Genomic DNA, 13,173 nt, shown 5'->3' with positions numbered 1-13,173 from the left:
AGCCACAATCCTGTGGGCCAATTCGGACCACTCGACTGCTTGCGGGCCGCGTACGGACCCCCCTCGCCGAAATGAACCCCCGGCACCCAGCCGCGAACCCCCCACCGCGAAGCGGCGACCCGAATGTGCCGTGTTTGTGGACCGAACGTGTGAGGTGCCGCGACTTGCCGGGTTTTGTTGGGATGACTTGTGGCCCTGGTCGTCGTCCCGACGTGGTCCTGTGGCGCGCTGACGCGGGGCCCGGCACCCGGCTGCGACGTGACCCCGAAGGCCGCAGTTGTAGCAGACGACGGACGTCGTAGGTTTCGGTTGCTGCAGCTTGCGGGGCGAACGTGTGGGTGAACGACCTCCCGTTCTCCACTCCCCCGGACGCGATGCAGCGAAGGCCTGCTCCTGCACCGCAGCTGGCTGAGGTTCGGCGATCGTGGCGGCCAGTGCCGCGTTCCCCGCCCATTTGCAGACGACCCCCGGCTTGCGTTTGAGGACCTCGTACGCGTGGATGCTCGTGGCGATCGCCAGGGAGCAGATATCCATCTCGTCCGCCACGTTGATGGGGACCCCCAACTCGTGGGCCAACACCAGCAGCTGCTCCGTCACCATGGCGTCCTTCCCCTCCTTATCCATGCGGGGAAAAGCTGCGTCCGCCAAGGCGAGTAGTGCCGTGCGATAGGCGAGCGTCGTTTCTCCAGCCACCTTCCGCCGATCGTAGAACTGGTGGCGACACGTGGAGGGCGGCCCGAACACCTTCGCCATCAGGTGTAGTGCGGCCTGGAGCGTAGAGCGGGACGACCTTGCAGCAGATGTGAAGGCTGCAAGCGCGTCGTCGTCAAGCATCGCTGGCAACGCACGCAGGGCAGTGGTGTCGGACCACCCCGACATCTCCTGATGAGCGAGGAACCTTCGTTGGAAGGCTCCCCAGTCGCCCCCATCCGCCTTGAACGCCGACAGCGCGGGCAATCTTTGCTGGAGGACCCGATCGTCGTCGACGTCGGAGAGATTTTCCCGCGCTCCGCTGTAGTTGTGTAAAATGTCGGCTCGGTTGTCAGGCGCAAAATGGAGGGCTCCGGCGCGCGCTGATGACGTGGGCTGCGCTGCGCGGAGGTGTCCGGCCACGTGGCGTCCGTCTTTCCCGCCAATCGGTGGCGGCCCCCCAAAAACGGCGGCAACTTCCAGACTTTTGGCGCGAAGCGCCTTTTGGCGGGAATCCTCCAACGTCGCTTCCTCCACGACCCCCGCAGCCGTTTTTCCGCTCGCCGGAACGGAGATGTCGGCCAAGACAGCGGCGGCGGCGAGTAGCAACTCCGCCAACCGGGAGTGCGCGTCCTGGAGGCTGGTGTCGGAGGCAAGCGGAGCGTCGGCCATCACCGCGAAGTGCTGCATCGGCGGCAACTCCTCGTCCTCTACTCCCGAGGTCGGTGTCCCCGGTACGCCGTCGTCGTCCCGACCTCGCTCGTGGGTACGGGTAGTCTTCCTCGTGTCCATACTTCTTGAAGACAGGTTTACTTCTGACGCCAGTTGTAATGTAGTAACTCGGCGGGAGACGACTTCACGGGTAACACACTCTTTATTTTATCAAACTCGTTTACAGGTGACTAACACCTACTTTGTATCTCGGGTGACAAACACCCACTTAGCTACTTGGCGACTAACGCCCACTGAGCTACTCGGATGACCAACATCCACTTAGTATCTCGGGTGACAAACACCCACTTAGCTACTCGGCGACTAACGCCACGGAGCTACTCGGATGACCAACATCCACTTAGCGACTAACGCCCACTGAGCTACTCGGATGACCAACATCCACTTAGCTACTCGGCGACTAACGCCACTGAGCTACTCGGGACACTCCCTGCCCGGGGTATCCGTCTCGACTGTGGGTCCCCAGCCCGACCCACGGGGGCGTCGGACCCCGGGTCCCACAGCCTCGCCTCCGAGCCACACAGGGCCCCGGTCCCCACAAGGACGGCGGGACTAGGGGTCTCGGGGCACTAGGTCTTCAGCTCCGTCTTCGGGTCTTCAACTGGGTAACTCTCCCCGAGTGCTCTCGCGCGTCCCCCTTTATACCCCACCTGCGGACGTCGCTGCGAGCACCCACTTATTCGACCAATCGCCGGGCGCTGGCTACGATCCTGTTTTCCCACATCTCATCGTGCCTCACCACCCACGCCGCGCCGCCCCGTCATCTGTCACTCCCGGCGCGCGCGTCCACACCACGCCCACAACGCGTGCCCAACCCCGCACCCCGCGCCGCCCCGTGATCCATCACTGTCACAGTCGGCGCACGTCAATACCACCACTACACAGGCGAGGCTCTCCGTGGCACCAAACGCTGTCGATTTCCACACAAAATTTGTCAGCTTTTTAAAAATCGGCCCCGCAGGGATGATGAGTCAGATCCTCGACGGGGATTTGAACTTGCGGATTTTCGCTTTGCGAGCCACTCGCACTGCCGCTGAGCCGCGTGGCCTGCGATCCATGTGCGCGGCCGTGGCAGGGCGCTAATGGTGGCGAGATGTGAACTACCTCGCCTGGCATACAAGGAGGTCGTGGGTTCAATCCCGATCTTGACGCCTGCATATTGGGAGTTTGCATGCCTCTCTCCCCGTGGTCGTATGGATTTGTATCTGGGGCCTCGGGTTTTCCCCTCCACATTTACAAACATTCGTTTGGAGTATTTGGCTGCTTTAAATATCCATTTGATGAGCCACTTTGTTGAGATTCTATTTGTGGCCAGATTGCTTCTGAAAAAGAGCTTTATAGCTTAGTGGGCCTTACCTGGTAGAATGAAAAACAGTTTAGTTGTTTTGTTAGGTTCGAGTTACATGCACACACGTCTCGGTGTTCATTTAGTCACACCATCTCCACTCGCGTTCTTTCGTGAAATACACGCACACACACTGGCAGCAACAGCTGTGAGATTATTGTTCTCTCGTAAGCCCTGCGGCCTTCTGTGTCATACGTGCAGCATGAAGCTCGCTGTCATTTTGCTGGAAATCACGAGTTCATGCGACGCGGGGAATTGTACCGAAAAAGATGTAATCACGGACGGCGCCGCAATCACCCTGTGAGCTTCTGGTTGTTTTTGTTCCGATTTCTAATTTCTTCACCGATGTAGATATTTTTTATTTTGTCATTGTGGTGACCCAAGGTCGCTCTTGCAAATGTGATGCCTATCCTGCTCTCTTGAGCTCTCACCCGTGGTTGCATAACATGAACGTCAACTTATTTTTTGCTTTATCCTCAACTGACATCGGCTTTCCTTTGCTTGCGGAAGTCTACGCGCTTGAGCGTGTTGTAAGGTTGGCGCACGACATCCCCACCATAGTCACTGCAGCACGCCTGCGTGGAGCCTCATTGTATACCCACGGATAGTACACATGCTGGATTACCCCGACGGTATTGCAATTCATGTTGGAACTTTCACCAACACTGTGTCCTGTCCCCAAAAATATCCCTTCCGATTCAGGAAATTGTCATTTGAAAGGTGAAACACTCAGTCACTTGCAATGTAGTGCCTTTCATTATGAATAAGTTTCGGAATAAAATCTGTAAAATGTAATTTAATTTAAAAAATCATATGATGAGGACCAAACAATAATTTGATGTCACGCGGGGTGCATTGTCAAGGCATGTAGTTTCCGTGATTATACTGGTACGAACCTCCTGGTTACACCAGCCCACAGGGGATTATTGTGTCCGTCGTGCAGGGAGGGACTGGGTGGGAAGGGGAGGGGAGGGTGGGGAGGGGCTGGGTGGGGAGGGTGGGGCTGGGTGGGAGGTTGGAGGGGTGGAGCTGGGTGGGGAGGGGCTGCTCACCGCGTGGTGCCCTTATAAAACTCAAAGTTTAACCTACTCACGCCGGCTTGTGCCCGCCCTCACAGTCGGTCATATTTGCGGAATACACCACGCCGCCGTTGACCCTGGCCATTGACCGAGCAACCCAACGTTCCTACCAGCTCCCTCCGCAGGAATGTGTTTTCCTGCAAAACCATTGGATAAGGCTGCATTGCACTTGACCGCGTGGCTGAGACAAAAGCACAGCGGAGGGCGCACGGAGATAGATGCCCCCCCCCCCACGTGTGCCGGCTGCCGGAGCCTCCCACTGTAAGCGTCGAAGCAAGCGCTTGTGTTCACCCAGAGAACACTCTTAGGTCTTTTCGGTGAAGTCACGTAGGTGAAAATAAATAATAATAAAAATAGAAATAATAATAGAAATAAAATAATAAATCACGACGTTTCGGAGGCAACACAAGTCTCCGTCAACAGGTGGGACCTTCACAGCCAGATTTACTGTATCAAGTATCAATATTTTATTTCTATTATTATTTCTATTATTTGTATTATTTACTTTCACCTACGTGACATTCCCGAAAAAAACCCAAGAGCATGAATCCTTGCAGTCACGAAAGCTTCAAATCTAGAATTCACCCAGAGAAGTTCATCGTGGCGAACCTATATATACATCGGCGCGACGTACTGACCGAGCGTCAGCGACTCGCGTAACATTTCTCAAGACGTTGCCGCTTGACGCTGCGGCGAGCTTCCCTTGCGCGCACCAACTTCCACTCGGTTCGGCGAGGGCTGACAGCGCAACCCCAACTTCTGCCTGAATGATGATATATCTGTGAGCGGCACCGCGACCACCACGCATGTGTCGCAACCGCTCAAATCAATGTTTTCCACCGCAAAGGTTATCAGGTTCTTGCGCGATGACGGCGGAGTCAACGCGCGCGGATGCTCAGGCCTCGAGTGTGCACCACGGTTGTTTGTGCACACTCTTCTCCGCGCACGTAGACACCGGCCTCCTCGGATGTGCGCTCGAATCGCGTCGCTCGCCCCAATACGAATACTCAACACGCAAATTCAATCAGCGGACAGTTCGCCTCCTTGCCATATCTCTCCCTCCATAAACAAAAAAAACCCTTCAGTGTTTTTCAGACATCCCATCAGCCCCATGGCCTTCTGGGAGCATTGGTTCAACACAAGGAAAACCCTGGACCGGTTTTCTCGTCAGCAGAGTCTGGCTCCCTTAAACAAATGCTGATGCACTGCCAGATGTATAGTTTGAAAGCAAAACTCTGTAATGCACAACACAAAAGAATCATTAGTGTGGTTTAACCACTTAACTAATAATGCACTGTGAATGCTCACTCAGCTCTGCTCACCAAGCTGGCGCTGTTCCCGTGTAATTGCGATGTCCAGCTGCAACGTCATAAATTATACGTACACATCAAGGCTTTTAGAATGTTGCTGGGATGTTCGGCTGATGAGACTCTTAATGCTGCCACAATCCCTGTCTCCTCCTGGCTTGTGAAATGTTTCGGGACAAGCTGTTTCACCCTGCTAGTCGCTCACGGGAGGGACTCTTGCGCGACACGTGGAGAGAAGTCGTCCACAGTTTCACTGTGCTGCTTTCTCTCTCGGAATAAGAAAATGTATTAAGAACTGGAGGAATGTAATGAGGTCTAAGGCTTTTTTTCACAGACATTGGCGATCGTGGCCTTTTTTTCCCATGTCGCTCCGTGCGTGATATCACTCAAGAACGTGGTGATGAGAGACGCCCACTTGCATCCACAAGTTCAGATTGCTTTGTCACTTCATTCGGTTACGGCCATTGGCAGTGCCACGAAGTGCGCTGGCATTTGATGTGGTTGCCCGACGTTTGCTGGTGTTGCTGTCAGGCAGTGAGTCTATTATTATTCCTTTACCATTTTTATGTTATCATGTAAGGCCCCGCTGAGCTACATAGTTCTTTTTTAGAAGCGACCTGGCCATAAATAATAGCTCACGGAAGTGGCTTATCACGTGGACATTTATCGCAGCTAAATACACACATTGATTCTAAATGTGGAGCGACAAACCGAAGGACCCTGAGAAAAATTCACGTGACCACGAGGAGAGAGGCATGCAAATAACAAATATACAGCAGGCGTCAGGGTCGAGATGGAACACATGACCTCCTCCATACCAGGCGAGGTAGTTAACATCTCCTAGCCACCGTGGCGTGTCTGTCATGCTTGCTGTGGTGCAGGGTGTGCTGTACCTTTCTGCGTGCGTGGTATGCCCGGCTGATGAGACGATGCACATGGCAGTAATGGTTTGTGCTGTGCGATGCGCTGTGTGTTGTACCGTATGATGCACCACGTGATGCGCTGTGTGATGTGCCGTGTGACGCGCCCACTGTGCGTCGGGACAGGTACCGCCTGGAGCTGGACAATGAAAAAAGCAACAAGGGATACCTCTCCTGCAATATCACCAGCACCTACATTGGCAAGTGCACCAAGTCCCATTGCAGTACACACAGAACACACAGAACACACAGTACACGCAGTACACACAGTACACACACAGTACACACAGTGCACACAGAACACACAGTACACACAGAACACACAGTACACACAGAACACACAGAACACACACAGTACACACATAACATGCAGAACACACAGTACACACAGTACACACAGAACACACAGTACACACACAGTACACACAGTACACACAGTACACACAGAACACACAGTACACACAGAACACACAGTACACACACAGTACACACAGTACACACAGAACACACAGTACACACAGTACACACAGAACATACAGTACACACACAGTACACACAGTACACACACAGTACACACACAGTACACACAGTACACACAGAACGCCCTGTATCACGACTCGCCGAGAAATCGTTTGTGAACCCCTTAGGATTTTCTCATATTATACATATTTCAATCCTAAGATGTTATTAGTTCTTAATCTAAGCCCTAATAACAGATACAGATAACCTGATTAAACAAATTACACGAAAACATGAAGCGCTTTCCACATTTATTTATCCTCGAATGATTATATGACTTCACCTGGTCAATAAGGACGTTATTAACCAGGTAAAGTCATAACTGGCTGTGATGCTTCTATCCTACCTGCCTATGTTAGTAGTTATTTCTGACTCCCTGAGTTACATTACCTTATATTATTGGTTCTTTCGGTAAAGTCACGTAGAAGGGAAATAATAAAATAACACAAATAAAACAATACACATTCTCACGACGTTTCGACTGCAACACAAGCAATCATCATCAGGTGTGAAATCCACCGCGCCAGAATAGATCCCTCCTTTACTGCCAGCCACCTTGACCTCTTGGCGAGTGTTTTTAAAAATATAATGAATTAAAAAAATATTATGAATTTTAAAAATATTATGAATTTTAAAAATATTATGAATTTAAAAAAAATATTATGAATTTTTAAAATATTATGAATTGTAAAATTATTATGAATTTTAAAAATATGAATTTTAAAAATATGAATTGTAAAAATATTATGAATTGTAAAAATATTATGAATTGTAAAAATATTATGAATTGTACAAATATTATGAATTGTAAAAATATTATGAATTGTAAAAATATTATGAATTTCAAAAATATTATGAATTGTAAAAATATTATGAATTTTAATAAAAGTGTAACGGAATTGTTGCCTTGCCCACGGCAACGGAGAAGTTGGCACGTGTCCTGGACCCTTGGTCGTGGTGCTAACCGGAGCGTTTGGGTTGTCTTTGTCTAGGGCACTTGAACGTGAGCTTCATCCTCAGTGATGACTTTGGAAGGTAAACACTACTTTTGATTTTCCGACCAAATTATTGACGTTCGTAGCACCATAGCTTCGCGGTGTTATGTGCGTATACGCGTGCGTACACAATATAGCGTGCGTGAGGGTATGTGCATGGGAGCACGAGCGTGTATCTTTGTGTGGCTGTGTGCATGTGTGCGGGGAGCGGCAGTGTAGTGGTTTGCACACTGCGCCACAAACTTTGTGACGTAGGTGAAAAATAATAATAAAATAATATAATAAATCACGACGTTTCGGAGGCAACACAAGTCTCCGTCTTCAGGTGGGACCGTCACAGCTAGATTTACTGTATCAATGATACAGTAATTTTACTGTATCAATGATGCCTCCGAAACGTCGTGATTTATTATTATTTTATTTTTATTATTAATTTTTACCTACGTGACTTTACCGAAAAAAATCTAAGAGTATGAATCCTTGCAGTCACGAAAGCTTCAAATCTAGAATTTGTGACGTGAGTTCGATTCCTGCTCACAGCCAACATCGTTGATGAATATCTGAACCAGTGCTGGGCCTCCCCTAGGATGACTCAGCCTTAAATGAGTACCTGGTACAGCGTGTAAAAGTCAGCATTGGGGTGACAAAGGCGGCCAGGCATGGCCCTGGCCACCCACCCCCTCGTACTGTATATTATTCCGCCTTCATAGGTGCTCGCTAACAGCACTTGCCCCAGCAGTCTGTTAAAGGCTACACGGGGGATATTTGTGTGTGTGTGTACGCAGATCCTTGCCGGACAAAAGCACGTTCCTTGTGTCGGCCCTTAATAAGCTGTCAATGTTCCAGTCCTACGCGGGTGAGTGTGTGGCTCTTTGCGTGAGCGAAGGGCTGCGTGGTGACCGCATGGCAGGGGGTCGCCGTGGGGTTCGGGTCGGCTGCACCTCGCTATTGGGCAGCATTGCGGCTCGACGCGGAGAGTAGAGTATCACCAGTCACGTCACAAAGTACTTTGACTGCATGCTCCAGCTACAACTCAATCCTGTGCAATAATCACACGTGCGATAATTAGATCTGCGATAACTGGATCTGTGATAATTCGATGATAATTAGATGCGTGACAATTAGATCGTTCGAGGCGTGATAATTACATGCCCGATAATTAGCTGTGTGAAATTAGATGCGTAATAATTAAACGGGTGATAATTAGACGAATATTAGATGCGTCATAATCAGATGCATGATAATTAGTTGCTGCAAGATGCCTTTGCTGTCTTAGACGGGTTAGTGCGGCACTCGTGACCGATGCATGGGTATGATGTCACTAGTAATAGGTTTTTACCCTTTCAACTGGTACAAAAACTGACACCTATATACAAGGCATCATGTTTGCAATAACCACAACACAAGCAGTCAAAATGCAAACAAAAGAAACAACTCTGATGATGATAATGATAAAAAGAAAACCTATTACTATATTTTGCCACTGGTAAAGGAGATGTCTCATGATGTCACTAGTTGGCGGATGCGCCTTGACTAGAATTGACGTGTTGGGCCCCCGCTGTACCGCGCCCGCTGTGCCGTGCCGAGTGTTCCACCCCGAGCCTCGTGTGTCGTCCCGGTAGAGGTGGCTGCCGTGTCTCCGGCGGCCGGGAGCCTGGAAGGCGGAACTCTGCTCACGGTCACCGGGCGATTCTTTGACCAGACGGACGCTCCTGTCCGCGTCCTCGTCGGAGGTAGGGTGTTGTCCCGCGTCCTCGTCGGAGGTAGGGTGTTGTCCCGCGTCCTCGTCGGAGGTAGGGTGTTGTCCCGCGTCCTCGTCGGAGGTAGGGTGTTGTCCCGCGTCCTCGTCGGAGGTAGGGTGTTGTCCCGCGTCCTCGTCGGAGGTAGGGTGTTGTCCCGCGTCCTCGTCGGAGTTAGGGTGTTGTCCCGCGTCCTCGTCGGAGGTAGGGTGTTGTCCCGCGTCCTCGTCGGAGTTAGGGTGTTGTCCCGGCCCTCACCGAGCCGCTCCTGTCCTGGACCCATCGAGCCGCCAATCCCTCCGTACCTGATGCTGTCGACGACGTTCGGGTTGAGACCGTAATTGCGGGGGTCATCCCGTGTTCAAGTTCAAGTTTCATTTATTAGGTATAGACCTGTGAGCCATTCGGCTCTTGAATCGGGTGCAACCGCAACAAACAAAAAACAAAAACATGAACAAGAAAACATCTTAAAGTGAATATGTGACTGAGTGCAAACAGAAAATCCAAGAAAAGACAGCAAAATATTGCAGAAAAAAACACCGTACACCAACGCTGTGTGCAAAAATCCCAGTGGGATGCAAGTCAAACAACAACAACAACAACAACCACAAGACAACTTAGATTAAGGCCATCAGTCTAACTCTGTACTACAACAAACAAACATGGCTAAACCAATACACTTTTCGAAATCACCAAAATAAAGCCATGAAACCAATGAAACGGTGATCATAGGAACTGTGACGGAATTTTCACAATAAATGGCATAAACAACATGTACTACCAAAACCCTGCAGCCATAGCTCGCTGCATGAGTCACTCCACAACAGCAGGAGCATCAATCGGAGTATCAGCGGACCCCAGGCCGTCCGTGCAGATGAATTGTGTACTCATTGGATGCAAAGGCAGTTTCTAAGTTTAACCGCACTTTTACTCTAAAATAGAAGGTAGCAATGGTTACTTCAGCTCCCGTTGTCATGGTGTTTTGGGCCACAAACACCCCCCCCCCCCCAAACTGTGTTGCAACATCCAGCAACACGGAATTCCATGTTGTGGCGCACGGTCGCTCAAGTGGCATCTTCCCGGCGGAGCTCAGCTCCTCTAAGGTGCTCCTCACGAAGCCCGAGCTAGGTCGAGAGTGACCACCTTCTCCACAGAACAACCCGGACACATTTTTCAGTCGGCCTGGGTCTATATTGAACACTCTGCAGACTCCTGTGCTAAAGTTCAACACGGCGATATCGCTACCGGATCACGGTACAAATCAGTGCTTGCCGCCCGAACACCGACCATGTCCAGATGAAACCCAGAAAGGCGGCAACCCCAGCCGAAATAAATGGTGACTTGGTGCCATATGTGGAGCTCGGATCAGCGGATTCTTCTCTGGGGCTAGGAGGGTGACGGTGCCACTCGCCCTTGGGTGTGTCACTCTGTGTGGACTCATTAAACTCCTCCTTGAGAAGTGGGCCCTCACACCTTGCCCCTGCTTCCTGGTGCCATGGCAAGCCCAGCTGGGCCAAAATAACCGAGCACAGGATCTCCAGGTCTTCCTTGTCATGACCTTAGCTGTGGCCTCCTGGAATTGATTCATTTTCTTTCCACGTCGTGTGCAGGACACAAGTGTCTGGTGACGGCTGTTACGGACACACAGATCACATGTCGGACGCAACGCTTCGTGCCCTCCAACGCGACCTTCTATACAGGTAACACCAAACAAAGACAAACATCCCCATATAGCCTTGACAGACGGCTGGGGAAAGTGCCGTGAAGGCCAACACGGAGCTCGAGGTGGTGGGTGTTGACTCAATGCACCAGGTACTCATTTAAGGCTGAGTCGACCCTGGGAGGTTCACCGATTTAGATATTCATCACTGATGTTGGGCGTGAGCGGGAATCGAACTTGGGTCGCGATGTTTGTAGCGCAGTGCAGTGCTAACCACTACACTACCACTACCCACATAGAACAACAACAACTGCCATTTGCCACAAAGTGGCGGTGACGTCACCACAGTGCTTGTGCCAGGCTATGTGCACTTCAAGGCCACGTGACGTGTTGAACACCTGCTGGCAGGAGGTCACGTGACAGACCCAGGTGCCATGGGTTGAATGACTGAGATGACCGGCAGATGCACCACCTGTGCCTTCTACTGTGCCAACTTGTGTGTTTTAGGCCAAGTTGGCGTGATGCTAACTACCTCGCCTGGTATTATTATGTTTTATTTTTATTATTTTATTATTTCCATTCTACGTGACTTTACCGAAAGAACCAAGAAGATGGTATGCAGGAGTTCGTGGGTTTGATCCCGACCCTAACGCCTGCTGTACATTTGGAGCTTGTATGTCTCTCTCCCCGTTGGTTGCGTGGATTTTTCTCCGAGTCCTCTGGTTTTTCCCTCCACATTTAGAATCAACATGCGTTCAGAGTATTTAGCCACTATAAATTTCCACGTGATAAGCTACTTTGTTGAGCTATAATTTGTGGCCATGTTGCTTCTGAAAAAGAGCTACACAGCTCGGTGGGACTTACGTGGTAAAATAAAAAAAAGTTTTTAGTTTTATAGTTTTCTTCCCGGAGGAATTATCACCCGCTCCTCATAAAACCGTGGCGGCCGACGATCGACCATCCCCGTGGCTCTTGTGTGTGTAATAAAGGACTCTCTCACAGGTGTCGATCTCCGTTGTCCTTTATTGGGTTCGTAGAATCTCGTTACCACGGCGTCCTCGCTCAGGCCTGCGTCTCTCCCGACGGTCTCTCCACAGCCCCTCGGCTGCGCCGATATGCAGTCTCCCTGCTGCTCCGATATGCAGCCTCCCTGCTGCTCCGATATGCAGCCTCCCTGCTGCTCCGATATGCAGCCTCCCTGCTGCTCCGATATGCAGCCTCCCTGCTGCCCCACCTTGCAGCCACACCGCTGCTCCGCTCTCTAGCGTTACTGCTGCCCCGTATACAGCCAGCTTCCCACAGCCGCTAGCTCTCTCTCTCTGTGTCTGACACCGATGGCTGACGGTGTCGACCTCTCCCTGCGCGTGGCGACCGCGCCACTCTCTCCGTCCTGCCCAGCGTGGCCTCCTCTTGTTTCACTCCGTCTCAACTCCCCTTTCCCCTTCCGGTTCTCCCCCTAAATCCCCTCTCCCACGTGACCCTAACTCCACCCACTCCCCACGTGACCCAGACTCCGCCCCCCCTCAATCCTTGCTCGCATTACATGTGTGACGACGCAGGCGGCCGAGGGCTGCGCCTGGAGGTCTGGAACGGTTCACGACCGCAGAGCTTGGAGAAGATCGCGCTGCTCAACGCGAGCTCGCCGGGGTACGTGCTCGACACCGTGGACGCCACGTGGAAGCGCTGGGCCACCGGCTGGAACTACTTCGCGGCGCGCTTCTCCGGCTTCTTCGTGCCGCCCGAGAACGGCAGCTACGAGTTCTACGTGCGCGGGGACGACAGATGCGCGCTGTTCCTCAGCCCGTCCGGCGATCCGGCAGACAAGGCACGCGCAATGCTAAGCACTCCACCGGCTCTGGAAATTGAGTTATATAAACGATAAAACTAAACCAGGGAAGGCCCACTGAGCTATATAGCTCTTCTTCAGAAGTGACCTGGTTGTCGCGAAGGATAGCTCAACGGAGTGGCTTATCACGTTGAAATGTATAGCAGCCAAATCCTCTAAACGTACGTTGATTCTAAATGTGGAGGGAAAAACCAGAGGACCCGGAGAAAAATGCACGCAACCACGGGGGAGAACATGCAAACTTCGAATATACAACAGGTGTCAGGTCGGGGTCGACCCTCACGACCTCCTGTATACCAGGTGAGGTCATTAACATCTCACCACCTTGGCGCCCTATAGTG

At 51.4% G+C, this 13,173-nt stretch overlaps 1 protein-coding gene across 1 annotated transcript in view; it reads left to right on the top strand.

The window, feature by feature from the left end:
* Nucleotides 1-13,173, top strand: part of LOC144935857 (fibrocystin-L-like) — a 159,296-nt gene that overhangs the window by 25,624 nt on the left and 120,499 nt on the right. Inside the window, 6 exon segments of the mRNA XM_078862684.1 lie at nt 6,200-6,273; nt 7,585-7,627; nt 8,373-8,443; nt 9,210-9,320; nt 10,937-11,026; nt 12,546-12,811. Coding sequence (XP_078718810.1) covers nt 6,200-6,273; nt 7,585-7,627; nt 8,373-8,443; nt 9,210-9,320; nt 10,937-11,026; nt 12,546-12,811 — 655 coding nt within the window.

The sequence above is a fragment of the Lampetra fluviatilis genome, chromosome 14 (genome assembly GCF_964198595.1).
Source record: "Lampetra fluviatilis chromosome 14, kcLamFluv1.1, whole genome shotgun sequence".
Lineage (NCBI taxonomy): Eukaryota > Metazoa > Chordata > Hyperoartia > Petromyzontiformes > Petromyzontidae > Lampetra > Lampetra fluviatilis.
Note: the sequence above shows the minus strand (reverse complement) of the source record. Positions and strands in the feature narration are given on the sequence as shown.